Source organism: Erinaceus europaeus, chromosome 16 (genome assembly GCF_950295315.1).
Source record: "Erinaceus europaeus chromosome 16, mEriEur2.1, whole genome shotgun sequence".
NCBI classification, from domain to species: Eukaryota; Metazoa; Chordata; class Mammalia; order Eulipotyphla; family Erinaceidae; genus Erinaceus; species Erinaceus europaeus.
This window is the reverse complement of record NC_080177.1, coordinates 72,660,021-72,679,568: the sequence shown is the minus strand read 5'-3', so window position 1 is coordinate 72,679,568 and position 19,548 is coordinate 72,660,021. Positions and strand designations below refer to the sequence as shown.

The 19,548-nt window shown below is 37.8% G+C and overlaps 1 protein-coding gene across 2 annotated transcripts in view; it reads left to right on the top strand.

Moving 5' to 3' along the window:
- Positions 1–19,548, top strand: part of BAZ1A (bromodomain adjacent to zinc finger domain 1A) — a 72,580-nt gene that overhangs the window by 38,272 nt on the left and 14,760 nt on the right. For both annotated transcript variants that reach the window (XM_060175420.1, XM_060175419.1), the window contains exons 8-19: positions 564–730; positions 2,510–2,605; positions 4,701–4,839; positions 6,296–6,442; positions 11,706–11,801; positions 11,922–12,146; positions 13,900–14,065; positions 14,291–14,404; positions 15,854–15,969; positions 16,362–16,955; positions 17,522–17,685; positions 18,450–18,604. In XM_060175420.1, the coding sequence (XP_060031403.1) occupies positions 564–730; positions 2,510–2,605; positions 4,701–4,839; positions 6,296–6,442; positions 11,706–11,801; positions 11,922–12,146; positions 13,900–14,065; positions 14,291–14,404; positions 15,854–15,969; positions 16,362–16,955; positions 17,522–17,685; positions 18,450–18,604 (2,179 nt within the window). The remainder of the gene's footprint in view (positions 1–563; positions 731–2,509; positions 2,606–4,700; positions 4,840–6,295; positions 6,443–11,705; positions 11,802–11,921; positions 12,147–13,899; positions 14,066–14,290; positions 14,405–15,853; positions 15,970–16,361; positions 16,956–17,521; positions 17,686–18,449; positions 18,605–19,548) is intronic.

The window sequence follows — 19,548 nt, the reverse complement described above, 5'->3', positions numbered from 1 at the left end:
CTACCAAAGAAACAAAGGCATTTCAGGTTTGTTGTTGTTGTTGTTTTAAGCATAGTTTTTCCCCTGTGTGTTAATTGATTTTTATGGTAAGTGGGACTTCTTTTACCTCTTAGTACAGTATTTCAAGTTAGAGCGTATTCTTTGTTAAACTAACATATCTTAGTTTGTAGATCTAACAGACTTGTGTACCTTCTCATTTAATTCATTGCACTTTATAAAACACACTTGCTTCCCAAGCACTGTGCATATGATTCTTATTAAAATAAACGAACTTAGTTGTTTTGGGTGGGAGAAGAGATTCTGTACTTTTGACAGGGTCAAAATTTTTTAAGTTCTTTGGATTACACTTTGAGTAGCAGGGAATTTAATGGCATTCACGTTTGTCCTAGTACAGTAGTTTGTCTCAAGTCAAACCAACTTGCTTTTCCTAGTCTTACTGCCTGCTGATTCTCTCTGGAAATTTAGGACCTCTGAGCCTCAGTTGATCTTGTTTCAGAGATTCTTTTGTTAAGTTGGCATTGTTTTCTGGCTGTGTGCAGTTCTACATATGTCTCTCTCCACAGCTTTTGAAAAGGCTAAATTAAAAAGAGAAAAGGCAGATGCCCAAGAAGCAAAGAAAAAAGAAAAAGAAGATAAAGAGAAAAAGAAGGAAGAATTGAAGAAAATTGTTGAAGAAGAACGACTGAAGAAAAAAGAAGAAAAAGAAAGGCTTAAAATAGAAAGAGAAAAGGTATTCAAGTATATTAGCTATGTTCTCTACATATGCTAAGTTTAAATATTTAAACTCATGGTTAGTTTTGAAATGTTTTTATCAATTCTTTTATTGCCACCAGGGTTATCACTGTGACTCGGTGCCTGCACAACAGATCCACTGCTCCTGGTAGCCTCTTTTTAAAAAAAAATATATATTTTTTATTTTAATTTATTTATTGGATAGAGACAGCCATAAATTTAAGAGCAAAGGAGTCAACAGTGAGGGAGAGAGAGACAGAGACACCTGCAGTACTGCTTCACCACTTGTGAAGCTTTCCCCCTGCAGGGGGGGACCAGGGGCTTGAACCTGGGTCCTTGTGCACTGCAACATGTGCACTCAACCAGATGCACCACCACCCAGCCCTATTTTTGTTTGTTTGTTTATAGAGAGGACAAAGAGAGACTCATGTGCACCACTGCTTGACCACTCGTGAAGCTTCCCACTGCGGGGCTTGAACCCAGGTCTTTGGGTATGGTGATGTGTGTGCTCAGCGGGATACCACTGCCCAGCCCTGCTTTTATCCTTTTCATTCACATAGAGCACTGATCAATAGTACAGGCTTATTTCCCTTCTGCTTTGGAAACTTTGCTAGGTGACTTAAGATGGACATTCCTTTCTGTCTTGCCTAAGTCTTTTTTAAAAGTATAATTCTAAATGATTTTACTATTTAAATTTTCAAATTTCTGAAAGATGATATGCGTAAAACTCTCCAAATTTTCTGTGGGAATGGGGTATTTCAGAAAATGTTTAATTACTAGAATCTAATAATAATAATAAATATTCCAAAAATGTAAAGAATAGAAAAACACTTATACTTTACATGATAGCACTCAAATACTTTAGTTTATATCTAATCTTTGATATAGAGTACAGAGCTTGTATCTCTGAGGTTCCTGTTTTGATCTCAGTGCTACATGTTTGGTGCTCTGACTTCTCTTGTGTGAAGCTCTTACCTTATATGAAATAACTCAATAATTCTTTTTTTAATTTTCTTTTTATTTATTTTCCCTTTTGTTGCCCTTGTTTTTTTATTGTTGTAGTTATTGATGTCGTTGTTGTTAGATAGGACAGAGAGAAATGGAGAGATGAGGGGAAGACAGAGAGGGAGAGAGAGAAAGACAGACACCTGTAGACTTGCTTCACTGCCTGTGAAGTGACTCCCCCGCAGGTGGAGAGCCGGGGACTCAAACCTGGATCTTTATGCCGGTCCTTGCACTTTGCACCACGTGCGCTTAACTTGTTGCACTACCGCCCAACTACCACTCAATAATTTTTTAATGAAGCCCCAGAAGGACTCAGCAGGTGGCTAATTGAAGGAGCAACTGCCTGAGTATATATTTGAAACTATGAGTTCTATCTTCAACGCCACATAAGAACACAAGGAAACCTCTGTGGATGGTATAGTGGCATTTTGCTTGTGTAAAAACTTGAGGCAGGGAGAGTTTTTTTAAATATATATATTTATTTTAATGAGAGAGACTGGAATACTTCTCAGCTCTGGTTTATGGTTATGCTAAGGGTTGGATTGGATCTGGGGCCTCTGGGCCTCAGGCATTGAAAGTCTGGCATACAGCCACTGTTTTCTCCCTGGTTCTCAAGGATTTATTGAAACTCAGTTGCTGGGTCCCACTCCACAGAGTTCTTAGTAGGTCTAGAGTGAGGCCCAAATGTTTATATTTCATATACATCCCTCGGTGACGCTAATATATCCCTGTAAACTTTCTAACTAGAATTTTTGTTAAATCTTTATTTTAGGAAAGAGAGAAATTACGTGAAGAAAAACGAAAATACATGGAATACTTAAAACAGTGGAGTAAACCTAGAGAAGATATGGAATGTGATGATCTGAAGGTATTAGCATGTTATGTAATATTCCGCACATGCACACATATGCTCTGAGCTATATGTGGCTTTTTCTAATTAAATCTTTGTTTTTAATAGTGTCCTTTTCATATTTAACTGAAAAGATAGAATGAACTGAGCAAATGTTATGTTTAGAGTTCCATAATAGCATATTTAGAGTTTTATAACAAACTTTGGTGATCTTTTTTTTTTTAATTTTTTAAAATGTTTTAATTGATTTCTTATTGAATAGAGACAGAGAGGAATTGAGAGGGGAGGGGACAGAGAGAGAAACCTGCAGCCCTGCTCCACCACTTGTGAAGTATTCCCCCTGCAGGTGGGGACCAGGGGCTTGAACCTGCAACCTTGAGCACTGCAATGTGTGCGCTTTCACCTGGCCCCTGGTAATGATTTTTTTGCCTCCAGGGTTATTGCTTGGGTTCAGTGCCTGCACTACTAATCCACTACTCCTGGAGGCCGTTTTTTCCCATTTTTGTTGCCCTTGTTGTTGTTATTATTATTGTTGTTGGATAGGACAGAGAGAAATCTAGAGAGGAGGGGAAGACAGAAAGGGGGAGAGAAAGATAGACACCTGCAAACCTGCTACACTACTTGTGAAGCAACCCCCCTGCAGGTGGGGAGCCAGAGGCTCGAACTGGGATGCTTATGCCTGTCCATGTGCTTTGTGCCATGTGCACTTAACCTGCCTCACTACTACCTGCACCCCCCCACCCCGGTAATGATTTTTATCCTATTGAAATAACTAGTGTGTAATCAAATAACTTAGCAATCCAATAACCCTTAGTTCCGGACAAGCATTTAGCTTCATAGATAGGTAAATATTATATTTATCTCCAGAAATAAAATGTCCAAACCAGATTTGCTTATCTCGCTTTATGAGGGACCATTTCTCTAAATCGGTAGATGGTAGATGAACTATATCCTATATTCTAGAGAGATACTGTGTTAAAAATATTATTGCCTTGACTCCAAACTAGAAATCCCTCTTAAGTCAGAAATGTGGTCAGAAATATACTGTTTGCTGCAACATGGAAGGACCTTGTGTCTATGTTAAACGAAATAAGCCACAGAAAGACATGTGATCTCACTTATATATGAAAATTTAACTCACAAGATCATAGATAACAAGTTAGTGCTTTCCTGAGACAGGATGAAGAGCATGTATAAAATGGGTAAAGGTGGTTTCAGAAGATAAAAACTTTTAGTTATAGTGGTCTGGGAGATGGTACAGTGGATAAAGCACTGGACTTTTCAAGCATGAGAGCCTGAGTTCACTCCCCAGCAGCACATGTACCAGAGTGATGTCTGGTTCTTTCTTTCTCCTCCTATCCCTCATTAACAAATAAATAAAATATTTAAAAAAAAAAAAACCTTTTTGTTATGAAGTAAATATATGACCATGTAATATTTAACATAGTGAATGTTGGGTTTTGTTTGTTTGTTTGTTTGTTTTTTTTTAATGATTTTATTTAATTTTAGTGAGAGAGACGGAGAAAGTCCAGAGCACTGCTCAGATCTGACTGATGGTGGTTTCTGGGACTTATCCTGGGAGCTTGGAGCCTCAAGCTTGAAAGTTCTTTGCTTTGCATAACCACAATGCTATCTCCCCATCCCAACAGTGAATATTGTTAACATGGTACTGCATACTGAAATTTATCACTAGGGTATTTCTTAATCATTACAAGAATAAGCAATTTTGTAACTGTGCAGTAAATGATGTCAACTACACTTACTTAGCAATCATTTCACATTACAGCAGTGATGGAATCATGATATTGTACACCTGAAATTACTACAAAGTTACATGTCAATTATACCTCAACTGAAAAAAAAAGACACTTGAGCCTAAAGTTATATTCTTAGTTTGGTGAAGGAGGAAGTCTTTGGAGACTGTGATTTAATAAGTTGGGAATAAAGCCAGGGCATCTGTAATTTTAAAAGTTCTAAAGGTAAATTGTGATAAACTCCAGAGCTGACAACTAGTAGTCTAACTAAAATAATTCTTACTAGATCTAAAGAGTAAATCTTCCTTCTACAGTTCCTTATACTTGGACAAGTAGTTATATATCATTTAATTTCACAGGATCTTCCAGAGCCAACACCTGTGAAAACTAGACTACCTCCTGAAATCTTCGGTGATGCTCTGATGGTTTTGGAGTTCCTTAATGCATTTGGGGAGCTTTTTGACCTTCAAGATGAGTTTCCTGAGGGAGTAACCCTAGGCAAGTGTTACTGTTATATTTCATCATGTAATGAGTGGCTGAAAATAACATATTATCTCAAAATTCTGTGAAGTCACTGTGTATAGTCGTCATCTGAAGTCTTTTTTTAAATTTTTTTTTAATATTTTATTTATTTATTCCCTTTTGTTGCCCTTGTTGTTTTATTGTTGTAGTTATTATTGTTGTTGTCATTGTTGGATAGGACAGAGAGAAATGGAGAGAGGAGGGGAAGACAGAGAGGAGGAGAGAAAGATAGACACCTGCAGACCTGCTTCACCGCCTGTGAAGAGACTCCCCTGCAGGTGGGGAGCCGGGGTTCAAACTGGGATCCTTATGCCAGTCCTTGTGCTTTGCGCCACCTGCGCTTAACCCGCTGTGCTACAGCCCGACTCCCATCATCTGAAGTCTTTTAATGTAATTGGACAGACAGAGGCTAGAATTGGACTCACTTGGAGACTAGATGTTCAGTGTTTTACACACAGACAACACTCAATGTGTGTGTGAGTGGCGGCTGAGGGCTCTTTGAGGCAAGAAATAGGAATTACCAGTCTTATTAAAGGCTGTGCCTGCTTGAACTGGCATGCCTTATTTCTGTCATATGTCATTAGTAAGAAGGGTTACATAGTACTATTATTCAAGATATGGGAAGAAACTGATTCCAGCTATACTTGGTCACAAATTATTGCCTACCTTTAATTTGTGATTTGGTTTTGTTCCTCAATGTACCTACATTTACTTTTCATAAACTTTATTTATAAAAGCTAAATTAGCGGGGGGGGGGGGATACTTTGGATCACATTTTTAAATTTTAACGGTCAAATAGCAAAATAATCTTCTTGATCCAAGTGAAAATGTCTCCATGACAGAGCTGCGTTGTCAGTCATATGTCAATAATAGTGATTTCTTCAGAAAGGCTTTTCCTTTCCCTCAGTTTCTCTTCATGAGCTAGATGAGGCATAAATCATGGTGCCTTACCAATTAATCACAAAGGTCTAGATAATCCTGGCCTAGGTAAGAAGTCTAAGTAAGATGAATTCGGTAAGAAACATTCGCGGTTTGAATGCAAGTGGTGCTGCTTAGCTTCCCTGTGCCTGGGGAGCACTGGCGGTGGGTGACCTTCACTCCTAAGAACAGCGGTGCAGCATAGCAGATCTGTGTGTCATTTACATAAGAATACGATTACAGTTCTTTCATGGGCCTTCATCTGCATCTCAGATGTGAGCTTGGATTTAAAAGCTATTGCTACTAGTAAGACTACTTTGGCTTTCTTGAATGCAGTGATCTTGGCTTTTGATTTGATTTTTTTTTTTTATTTGAACTTTTAGATCTTTTCTTAGATAATGGTTGATTCTACTTCACAGACTATTGTTGATTAAAATGTCTATTACTCCAATGGAGTTTTTGTCTTCAGTACGGGAACAGAACTTTCAATTCACTTTAAACATTTTATTCACAGAAGTATTAGAGGAAGCTCTTGTAGGAAATGACAGTGAAGGCCCACTGTGTGAATTGCTTTTTTTCTTCCTGACTGCAATCTTCCAGGCGATAGCTGAAGAAGAAGAGGAAGTAGCCAGAGAACAAATAACTGATGCCGACACCAAAGGTCAGGATTCATCTTTACCACTGGTTGATAGTAGCTTAGGAATGAAACTCATCTGTGAAAGCTATTTTCAAATTTGACTTTTAGTTAGAAATTACAATTGTTGGATTTACATTATATATATATATATATATATATATATATATATATATATATATATATATATGCAATATACTATCACTTGTTCTATAAAAACCCTGTATCCTCTTTCTGGTGACCTGAAAAATATTGGTACCTGATTTATCTTGCTTTTTTGCTCCTTGAAATTTCTCCTCTGGCTCTTTCTCTCTCTCTCCTATCTTTCTCATTAATAAAATAAGTAAAATCTTTAAAAAAAAAAAAAAAAAGGGAGTGGGGTGGTAGCGTAGCGGGTTAAGCGCAAGTGGTGCAAAGTGCAACGACCTGTGTAAGGATCCCAGTTCAAGCCCCGAGCTCACCACCTGCAGGGGAGACGCTTTACAAGCGGTGAATATCTATAGTTCTAAAAGATGCCACTTGGGAGCTGGGCCGTGGCACAGCAGGCTAAGCGCAGGCGGCACAGAGCGCAAGGACCGGCATACGGATCCTGGTTCGAGCCCTCGGCTCCCTACCTGCAGGGGGTCGCTTCACAGGTGGTGGAGCAGGTCTGCAGGTATCTATCTTTCTGTCCCCCTCTCTGTCTTCCCCTCTTCTCTCCATTTCTCTCTGTCCTATCCAGCAACTATGACAACTATAATAATAACAGTGAGCAACAAAATAGGAAAAATATCCTTCAGGAACAGTGGATTCGTAGTGCAGGCACCGAGCCCCAGCGATAACGTTGCAGGAAAAAATTAATTAATTAATTAAAAAATAAATTTAAAAAGATGCCACTATATAGTACTGATATTTTTTGCCACTGCCCCTTCAAAAAAATTTTAATCTTTGCTAATAATGATTAAACTACTACTGCTTATTTCATTTTACATCTGACTCCTTTTAAATCAGAGTTAAGCAAAATTATATATATATTGTTTTTAATTTATTATTGTCTTTTTTCATTGGATAGAGACAGCCATAAATCAAGAGGGAGGGGGGTGATAGAGAGGGAGAGAGACAGAGAGACACCTGCCGCATTGCTTCACCATTCGTAAAGCTTTCCTCCTGTAGGTGGGACCAGGGGCTCGAACCCAGGTCCTTACGCATTGTAATACGTGCGCTCAACCAGCTGTGCCACCACCCAGCCCCAAAATTATATATTTTATTTGCATTCTGTGCATTTCAAATATCTAGAGTTAGTGTGGTACATATTAATATAGTAATAATTACTGAGACAGCCTCCCCCAGGGAGGGGAGGGAGGCTTGTTTCAATCCCACTATTCAGCAATCCCCCCCCCCCTTTTTAAGCCAGGTAGAATGTGAGGAGAGACTCCACAGCTATTTTTATAGGTTGAGTCATTGCAAAATATATTCCCTAATTTGAGTGCTAATCACTATAGATTCTCTGCTAAGTCCATTTTTGTATGTTGGTCCTCCTTGTCCTCTCAGATGACAATTAGATGAGATACTACTAAAGGAAAGACCGAAGGATAAGCCTATTTACAAACATCTAAACTTTGTCTAAACTAAAAGTACCAGCATTAGAAATGAATTACATAAGGCAGACTATGTGACAAGTAATCATCCTTTAACCATTAGTTTGTCATAACAGAGTTTTGATTTAAGTCTTGACATTAACACAGCTATTTACTTGAGGATTTGAAGCAAATAATTTTGTAATTTGGAAAGTTCTGATGACAAAAAAAAAAATGAGAGGGGGCAGTAAGAAGGAAATTATATTGGAAAATCAGCTAGTATAGAGGAAAAAAACATTAGGGACCTGGCAGTGGTGCACCTGGCAGTGGTACACCTGGCGAGAAGCGCAAGGATCCTGGTTCGAGCCCCCAGCACCCTACCTGCAGGGGGTCACTTCACAAGTGGTAAAGCAGGCTTGCAGATGTCTATCTTTGTCTCTCCCTTTCTGTCTTCCCATCCTCTCTCAATTTCTCCAAAAAAAAAAAAAGCCACCAGGAGCAGTGAATTCATAGTGCAAGCACTGAGCCCAGTAACTGGAGGCAAATAATAATAAAGAAAAAGACTCATTGTTAGTATTTGTATTATCATTATATCATCTATGCAGAAGTTGTATCTGTAATTTCTATAACTTCCTATAGAAGACTTTCTCTAAATATAAAAATAAGGTATGTACCTAAATGGGTATTGCTTATTTTTTAAAATTTAATGCTTCTTTTACAATAATTTTGTAAATAATAATATGGGGGTAAAATACATGCTGGCTGCTTTTTACCCTTCTCTCACTTCTTGTTAGGAATTGCCACATTTCATATGGTTATTTCCACTTTAGTGAAGACCCTCAACTATCCCTCCAGATATTTTTCCTGTTTTTCCATCTCATTTACAATCAAAACCTTTCCACATCTTTTTCTAAAAACAAGTAGTGAGTGAGATAGAATTGAATATTCTTTTGCTTACTCTTTAACTGGTCTTTTTTTTTTAAATATTTATTTATTCACTTTTGTTGCCCTTGTTATTTTATTGTTGTAGTTATTATTGTTGTCATCGTTGTTGGATAGGGCAGAGAAATGGAGAGAGGAGGGGAAGACAGAGGGGGAGAGAAAGACCTGCTTCACTACCTGTGAAGCGACTCCCCTGCAGGTGGAGAGCCGGGGGCTCAAACTGGGATCCTACGCTGGTCCTTGCGCTTTATGTCACACGCGCTTAACCTGCTGCACTACCACCCAACTCCCGATAAAATTATTTTTAACCTTTTACAGCTAAATATAGACTTCGGAAGTTTTTAAGTAATTCATATTTACCCATAGACAACATGACAAAAAGCAGGTGATGGAACACAAACTCAGTCCGGTCCAGACCCTCCTGACAGTGCTGTGTTGCTTCATAACATGGCAAGGAAGTTTACTCTGCTTCTTTGTTTTTCTAGCATTGCCTATAAAATTATTTGTCTTTAAGAAGATTTAATTTATTTGAACTTTCATTCTCTTTTTTTTTCATGCTTAAGAATTTTGACCATTTTTCAAAAGTCTTAATCCCCCGTGCCCCTCTCTCTGTTTTCTTCTCTTCAGTCTTACTTTCTGAACTAAGTCCTTCGAAGTATGTGAATAGAACTTCTTCCTTATGTAAAATTTTTATTTGGTGATATATTACTATTTAAAATTGGAATTACATTTTGCCTAATTTTAGGTTATGGTGATGATGGTTACAGTGTATTTTTTTTTTTCCAGACAGTCATAATAAATGCAACTCAACTGTACTCTTTTGGCATGATGTACCAAAGTGTGTATCTCTAAGCAAAACCCAGAGTAATGTTTATAGTTTCTTGAGAGTGCCAGTTGGTAGATGATTAAAGTATATAACACATACATGTTCATCACAATTAAAAGTAAACTTATTTTGTTGACTGTACAATTCCTAAAGCCTTTGCCCTAGAAAAATTACAACTTAGATTGAAGGTAGTAATTGCTACAAAGGAAAAGAACTAGTTACTCCTTTAGCTAGGACCAGTGTTAGCTTCAGAGTGTCCATGTCATGTTGTTTGTTTTGGTTTATATGTAAAGTGAAAATTGAGAAAGTTTTGGTCATGTTTCCATGGTGAGGAAAAATATCATATCTTCTGTTTTAGGCGAGATTCATGACCTACTTAGTAGGAATAACTTCTGGCACATATGGAAAGTTTAGTCAGGTAGCTTTTCATACTATTGTTTATGCTTTACATGTGATGAAATTGTTGCTAACTACTCAGATACAGTCTCAGAGCTGCTTCTTGGTAAGGTTTGTATTGTCAGCTTGTGAACTTTGGGAGGGAACCATAATACAGTAGGTTATAGAACAAGACTATTGTTTAGTTTGTGATTTTTCCAGCTCTACTCCACAGAACCCAATAAATTATACAGAGATCCCTCCATGTTACTGTGTGAATGGTGAGGGTTGTTATCTCCATAATCCTGCTTTTTTTTTTTCTTAATTTCAATTTAACTGAGAGAGAGAGATCAGAATACCACGCTTGTGATGTTCTGTTTTACTTTTGTCTTTCTATGCATTGCCAGAGATTGAAGAGAGGGCCTTCCATCTACAAGGCATCTGCTTTTATTACTGAACCACCTTCCTGGCCTCTCAACACCCCACTTAAACATGGGAATCTTCAATCTCTTTTATATTGGGCTTCCAAGCAATATTTGAAGAACTTGAATACTGCTGGTATAGACTTGTTCCTTTAAGAAAATGAAGCTTTGATAAATGATACTCTAGAGGCTCTGTAATTAGGAAGTAGGCACAGGCAAAGCCAAGACTTGAATATACATTGCCTGACTTGGTCTGAAACTGTCCACTGTATTGTGATAGAACAGAAGAGGTTTTAGTAAGTTTAAATTTTTTCGTACTTGACACTTTTATCGCCTACATATTGTAACTAGGAATAATCATATAAACTAATACTTCAAATGCATTTGTACTAGTGTTTTTTGCTCACTAGTCCTATTGTTGAGCTAAGTGCTGTCATGGTTAAAAGCTGTTAAAGGGAAATCTTACATTTTCTTGGATCAGAGAGTCTGTAATTTAGATTATGAAGCTAAATCAGTGGTTAAGTAGCCACCGTGTCTTCTTTAAGTTCTTTTAGTACATTTTTCTGATAGTTTTTGCTACTATTGTGATCTGTTTTGTTTTGATCCATTTTTAAAAAGAATTTATTAATTAATGACAGGAGGAGAAAGAAGAGAGAATAAGAGCATCGCTTCAGTGCATGTGGTGCCAGAGATCGAACTCTGGGCCTCATACTTTAGAGTCCAGTGCTGTATCTACTGTCTCACCTGCCAAGCTGCAAGATTCAATCTTAAAATAAAAAATTGGATCTCTTCAGCTAGACTCTAGTTTCTAAAGTTATACTGAGAGAGATGTGGTTTTTAATTCTAAAGTATATTTTACCTTTTATTATTATTATTATTATTATTATTATTATTATTATTATTGGAATGTTGCATATGTGTATCTTGTTGGTAACTTGGAAATCATCTTCTTCATGTAAGGAAAATACTACTGTGTAGTGCATGGCTTTAGGATTTATAGTTTTAGGGTGAAGACTTGGTAGAATGTGAATGATGCTTGTTGTGCCTAGTGTTGTTTCTTTTGTGGTTCTTAAATGTTAAGCTTTCTTTGCTGTTTCTTTCACCATTTTAAAAAGGGCATTATTCCCTAATTTGAGCTGCACTAGAATAAAGTATTTATTTCCTTAAAGATCTAACAGAGGCTTTGGATGAAGATGCAGACCCCACAAAATCTGCACTGTCTGCAGTTGCATCTTTGGCAGCTGCATGGCCACAGTTACACCAGGGTATGTGTGGGCTTTATTTTTTTACTTATCGATTTTTCATGTAATTTTTAAAGGTACATTTTATGTTACTGAGGATTTGTCTGTATTTTTAATAAGCATTTCATTTTTAACAACTTGCAGGTTGCAGTTTGAAAAGCTTGGATCTTGATAGCTGCACTCTTTCTGAAATTCTCAGACTGCACATCTTAGCTTCAGGTGCTGATGTGACATCAGCAAACGCAAAATACAGATACCAGAAACGAGGAGGATTTGATGCTACTGATGATGCCTGTATGGAGCTTCGTTTAAGTAATCCCAGTCTAGTTAAGAAATTGTCAAGTACTTCAGTATATGATTTGACACCAGGTAAACTTTGCAAGTTGGAATTGGTATATCCTGTCCATTTTCTGCCTTTGTATTCCCAGAAACTGGAGAGAATGTCTTTACTAATGTGGTGCCTGCCAAGTAGTGATCGGGAGGGCTTGCATGTGCATGATACAGTTAAACAGCCTTCCACACCCTTTTTAAAAATTTTATATACTTAAGAAAGAATTACAAAGATACATGAGGAAAAGAGACAGGAGAGAGGGAGAGCCATCAAAGCACTGCTTCATCGTCAATAAGGGTTGCCTTTTACACTGTCTGGTGCTCCCATGTGGTACCAGGGATTGAGCCTAGAGCCTTACGAAGGTTAAAGTATGCACTGTACCTACAGTCATCCCCCAGCTGCTGGTGAAATGTTTCACATGATAATCGGTTTTTTTCCCCCTAAAGATTGATTTAATGAGAGAGAGAACCAGACCATCATTTACTCAATCAAACCTCGGTCTGCAGACCCTATGCTCTACCACTAAACCACCTCCCCAGCTGTGATAATCAGTTTGAAAAAGGACATTGGTTGGGAAGATAACCATAGCAGCAGTATAAGACTTGCATGCAAAAGGTCCCTCATTCAGTCCCCAGCTTAACAAATACAAGAGCTGAGTAGTGGTCTGGTAATGGATGAGTAAATTGATAGATGAATAGTACAATCATTAAACATTACTGGACTACAAATAGTGGCATAATTTTATAATTAACTTTTTTTTTAATTACTTTTGTTTTTATAAAAGTAATTGTAAATTGGTGGTGCTGGGGATTGAACTGGGGACTTCAGAGCCTCGGGCATGAAAGTCTTTTGCATAACCATTATGCTACCTCCCCAGCCCTAACTGTATTTTTCTTCTAGGTTTTCCTCTTTCAGATATTTGTGATGAATCTTCCAGGTGTACTAAGTCTAGAAGGATAACTGAAAAATAGTCACTTTTATAGCTAATGATCACTTTTATTTATTTGTTTATCAAAAGCTTAAAATTTAGCTGCTACATTCTAATATTATGTTTGCTTGAGTGAGATGTGGATGAAACAGTATATAAAATCGAAACTACTTTTTACTTCCTTTTTGAACAAACATAAAAATATGCTGAGTTTAATTTGCTTACTTAAAAACATATTAAATAGAGTACATTAATTCTTAACATTCATATAGTTTTATTATTTATGGTAGTGTTTTTGTGCAGTCTCTTCAAGTAGCAATTTATTTATTATCATTTAGTTTTTATCTGAATTTCATGTGTGAACCTAACTATTAAAACTTTAAAAAATTGCCCTTTGGGGAGCCAGGAGATAACTCACTTGGTAGAGAACACACTTCATATGTGGAGATCAAAAGTCCCCTGCCACTTTATGGAAGCAATGCGCAAGGGGTCAGCTTTCTCAACTGGTGGGGCAGTGCTGTGGTAGCCTATCTTTGTTGAAGTAAAAAGTTGCCTACCAGAAGTGGTGGAATTGTGGCTGATAGCAAGAAAATCATTATGATTATTATTATTTGTAATTAGAATTTTTTTCATATCTTTCAACTAGCAGTTAACAGTCGTTAGTATTTTAAATGCCTTGTATATCATGTAGCTCTTATTTTGAATTCAGAGTTGCTTTTTCCTAAAGATAGTTGATTGGCATGTTTACTCTTGAGAAACTTTTCCCCATTCTTAAACATTTTCACATTGAACCATACATTGTAAATTTGATAACATAGTGCTTTAGTCATTGATATGTAAAACTTATTTTTCAATTTTCACAGGAGAAAAAATGAAGATTCTTCATGCTCTCTGTGGGAAACTACTGACCCTAGTCTCTACAAGGGATTTCATTGAAGATTATGTTGATATATTACGACAGACCAAGCAGGAGTTCCGGGAACTAAAAGCAGAACAACATCGAAAAGAGAGACAAGAAGCAGCTGCTAGGTAAGAGTTAATTTTAGGAAGATGAGCTGTAGTGCACCTGGTTCAAATCCTCCATCCCCACTTTCCTTTTCCCTCTTGGTTTCTCTCTCTTTCTACCCAACAAATAATAAATAAATGAATAGATAAATATTTTTAAACTTGGTTTTAGTCACTTAAAATAATAAAAGTGTTTATGTAAAGTGTCTTTGCATCAGATAGATTATAACATTTTAGTTTAACTTTCAGAATACGTAAAAAGAAAGAAGAAAAACTTAAGGAGCAAGAACAAAAAATGAAAGAGAAACAAGAAAAACTGAAGGTAGATGAGCAAAGAAATTCGGCTGCAGAGACATCTGTTGGGTATGGTTTGAATTATACTGCTTTATGGCTTTCCACAGAACATAAATCAAACACCGTAAATCCTAAAATGCTGTGTCTCTGGGGATGGCACAGTGAATAACACATTAGACTCTCAAGATAGAAACCCTTGGCATCCCATTTGTCACAGTGATGTTCTGGTGTGTCCCCCCCCCCATAATAATTTTATTTATTTTGATTCTAAGATGCATTTAAAAACTTTAGAACACTCTACCAGTTGAGTCTGTCCCCAGCCATACCTATGGTGTTTTTAAAGCAGAGAATGATTTGATCAGATGTGTACTTCAGAAAGAGCATCTCTCTCAGTAGAAACTTACAGATACAGGCTAGGAAGACAGCATAATGGTGATGCAAAAAACTTTCATGCCTGAGACACCAAAGGTCCCAGAGTCAGTCCCCAGCACCACCGTAGAGCTGAGCAGTGCTCTTATAAAAGAAGGGGGGTAGAAAAACATTAGTAAGTTACAGTTATAGATCTAAATGTAGCTACCCCACTTACTTCTGGGTTCATACAACCTTATTTTTAACTTGAACACTATAATGGACAAAACCTTCATGTTATATTTATTATGCCTACTTAGTGTATCTCAAGTCTGCCTGTTTACCTCCTTTCTAGTATGAGCCGCCAACACCTCCTAGCCAGCTACCTGGACTATTACAGTGGCCTTTCTGCTGGTTTCCTCTCCTCTCTTACCTCTTTACCCTTGCAGGCATTTTTTCCCCACCAAGGTTATTGCTGGTATTCATTGTCTATATAACTTCACCACTTTCAGTGGTCATTTTCCCCCCTCTAGATAGAGAGGGAGACAGAAGGAAAGACCCTACTGCAGTGTTCTGCTGCTGGTGAAGCCCCCACTACAGGCATTCCCATGTGTGGCCCAACACTTGGTCCTGGGTTCTTGCTCATGGGAGCACATGCACTGGACTTGGTGAGCCACCTCAGATGATTTTCTGCATAGTCGGCCAGAGTGCTTTTTTTTCTAACCATAGAATTCCCTTTTTCTGAACACTTCTGCACTTTGCCCATTGCTTTTTTTGAATAATGCTCAGCAAAGCCCTGGCCTTGTCTTTCTCTCGTCCATATCTTAGGTTACTTTTTACTTACATTCTCAAAATCAAAAAATTCTGGTTTATGTAATGTGTTTGTACATCTTATCTCCTCTGCGCGAAGGAGATATGTCGTTTACCACCTCAGCTCTCTCCAGTCTTGCAATATAAATATATATGCCACTTTTACAGGCAAGCCCATCTTGTACCCTAAAATTAGATTTGGTTCTCTTAAAATTCTTTCATAAAACCTTGGAATTTTATGTTTATTAAATACTAACACATTTTAATTTTACTATGACTTACATGTCAACTTGAAGGCAGACAGTAAATATTTCTAGGATATAATTATATATTAATATAATCTTGTCTTTATTCCTCAAGGGAGGAAGAATTTGACACTAGCACTGAGAGCAAAGAAGTGGAGCAAAAGGAAATAGATCAAGATACAGTCACCGAGGATGAAGATGACCCTGGATCGCATAAAAGAGGCCAAAGGGGTAACAATGAAATTTCAGAATGGCTGGCTGGCTGGCTGGCTGGCTTGCATTTAGTTGATTAAATATGGCGATGATTTAAAATATGGTGATTTTTAGTGAACATTTTTTTAAAAAATATTTATTTTATTTATTTATTCCCTTTTGTTGCCCTTGTTGTTTTATTGTTGTAGTTATTATTGTTGTTTGTCGTTGTTGGATAGGACAGAGAGAAATGGAGAGAGGAGGGGAAGACAGGAGGAGAGAAAGATAGACACCTGCTTCACCGCCTGTGAAGCGACTCCCCTGCAGGTGGGGAGCCGGGGTTCGAACCGGGATCCTTATGCCGTTTAGTGAACATTTTAAAGTAAAATTTTTAATATGCCGATGATGATCCAGTGTTGTTTTAACTTTAGGGAGAAGGGGACAAAATGAGTTGAAGGAATTTACACAACAGGAAGAGGTCAGGTGTGTAACAAAGGAACCTGCTACTGCTGATGAGGATGACATCTTAAAACAGGAGCACCAACAAAAAGAGAAAGAACTCTTGGAAAAAATACAAAGTGCTATAGCATGCACCAACATCTTCCCCTTGGGCCGTGACCGCATGTATAGGCGATACTGGATTTTCTCTTCTATTCCTGGACTGTTTATTGAGGAGGATTATTCTGGTCTCACTGAAGACATGCTGTTGCCCAGACCTTCATCATTTCAGAATAATTTACAATCTCAAGATGCTCAGGTAGCCACTAACACTGGAGAACTGATGTCTGACTCTACCTCCAACGTTGACCACAGTCCACGTGATGATCCTGTGCAGCTGCCTAAACCAGTGCACAAGCCAAATAGGTGGGGCTTCTACAGCTCTTGTGAGCAGCTAGACCAGCTTATTGAAGCTCTTAATTCTAGAGGACATAGAGAAAGTGCCTTAAAAGAGACTTTGTTGCAAGAGAAAAGCAGGATATGTGCACAGCTCACCTATTTTTCTGAGGAGAAATTTCATTTTTCAGGTAAGTCCTCTGAAAACTATTCCCTTTATTATTTCTCTTCCTGGCTGAGAAGCAAACAGTTTCAGATTACTAGGCCTATACTTAAAAACCTCACCTTTTATTTGGACCATGCTCTTGACTGAGAAGTTTGCCAGTTAAATAAAGAAACAAGATGTGTGCGGGACAGGGGGGCTGGGAGATTGCTTACCCAGAAGAATGCCAGCTCAGAAAGTTGTATTATCTTATTGGGGGACTGGATAGTTTACAATACAGTAGTTGGTATATGGGTACAATTTGACATTTCTCTGTGATGGGGTCTGCAGAATACTCTTAGCACCATTACCACCCCAACTTTGGTCTTTATCCACCATCATGTATGATCTATCCAACCCCTCCTTTCCACTCCTTTCCCAGAGTGGAATTATTATATGGGCCAGGGAGATAGCATAATGGTTATGTGGAAGATTGTTATACTTGACAGTCAGAGGTCCCATGTTCAATTCATCACACCACTGTAAGCCTAAGCTGAGCAGTGTTCTGGTAAAAGAAAAGAAAATTACAATAAAGATATCTGATAACTATTTCAGACAAACCTCAAACTGATAGCAAGCCTACACATAGTAGGGGAAGATCTTCCAATGTTTATGATCCATCTCAGATGTCTGCAGAAAAGCAACTTGAATTGAGACTGAGAGATTTTCTTTTGGATATTGAAGATAGAATCTACCAAGGAACATTAGGAGCAATCAAGGTTTGTACTTAATTCCATTTTTTCCCTAGTTTATCTAATTAACAGATTTTTTTGTCATGCTTGTTAATTTGTTTCATATAGGCAAAACATGTGCATTTTGAATGAGTGTCAGAGATTAATATATTTATATATTAATATATAATCAATTAATATATACTTATAAATTAATATATAGTTAACCTTAATTAAGCTTACTTTCCTGCGTCAGAATATCTATATGAATAGAAATTTTTATTAAACATATTTTAAGGCCACCCGCTTTCTTTGACAGAATTTAATTAATAATATTGATCTTTCTAATGAATTTTTAGTGTTTTAAAAAGCTGTTTTACAGTACTTTCATCCAAGATGTTGAAATGTGTAAGGATATTTTCTTCTTCCTTGACTAGCTCCTGCCTGCTCTGCTGAGTCTGGTTTGTTTATTGGTTTCTTTGTTACCTTTGTAAAATCTGTAAGTAATTCGTGCTTGGTATGTGTGTTCTGTTCATTCCTCTGCTATCATCTGTCACTTTTGCTACTCTCCAGTGATCTATCTTAGAATTTACAGTTTATATATTATGCATAAAGTAAGGTGTTAAAACTTTCATCTGTGAATGATAAGAACTCCATTCTGATCACTTAGTTACCTTATTATTAGATCCCTCCTTTTAATTCACAATCTGTTCTAGAATATTCATGAATTTTTCATATGTGCATTGAGCCTCATACCTCTTGAAGCAACATACACCATTTTCCAGGAGTAACAAAATTTGATTTTGTTGCAGGTTTCAGATCGACACATCTGGAGATCAGCACTAGAAAGTGGACGATATGAGCTATTAAGTGAGGAAAACAAAGAAAATGGGATTATTAAACCTGTGAACGAAGGTGTAGAAGAGATGGAAACTGATGAGCAGGCAAAGGTCGTAGTGAAAGACAGGTATTGAAAGGATTTCATCGATGTCACCATGGTCCTAAACAAGTTGCCATATAGTTTTTTGAACTACTGTGAGTTTAGGTTTTATAAGTTTCAGAAGGTGCCTTTCAGGTGGCTCAGATTTAGCTTACCCAGTGGAGCCCACTGTTAATCATGCACGAGGACTTAGGAACTACAAAGGAGCATCTATACAGAGAGAGGGAGAGAGAGAAAGGGAGGGAGGGAGGGAGTGTGTGTGTGTGTGTGTGTGTGTGTGTGTCCATTTCTACTGTGGGTGGTGGTGGTGGTGGTGGTGGTGGTGGTGAAGAGTAAACTATCAATCAGAATCTCTCTCTGTATACACGTAGGTAGATAGGTAGAGACTTTTTCAGAGTTTACTTCGGATACTGCCTGCCCTTAAGGATTTATTGTGTAGGAGAAAACAAGAGGGACATGAAGCTAGCTAGCAGTTACACTAATGGTTAAAGGACACTGGTGGTAGAGGAAAGTATCTGCAGCAAATATGCTACGTAGGAGGCCTACTTGTCTTGGTAGAAGGTGGGAGACAGCAAAGGAAGTGCTACGGAAAGTATGTGGAGATGGGAGGCCTTGCGTGGGGAAGATAAAAGGGAAGACTGTGTACCAAAGATTTTGATCTTTCATAGAATTTTTATTTTATTTTTTTCTCTTTTTTAAAAATATTCCCTTTTGTTGCCTTTGTTGTTTTATTGTTGTAGTTATTGTTGATGTTATTGTTGTTGCATAGGACAGAGAGAAATGGAGAGAGGAGGGGAAGACAGAGAAGGGGAGAGAAAGACAGACACCTGCAGACCTGCTGCACCGCCTGTGAAGCGACTCCCCTGCAGGTGGGGAGCCGGGGGGCTCGAACCGGATCCTTACGCCGGTCCTTGCTTTGTGCCACCTGCGCTTAACCCACTGGGCTACTGCCCGACTCCCTTTCATATGAT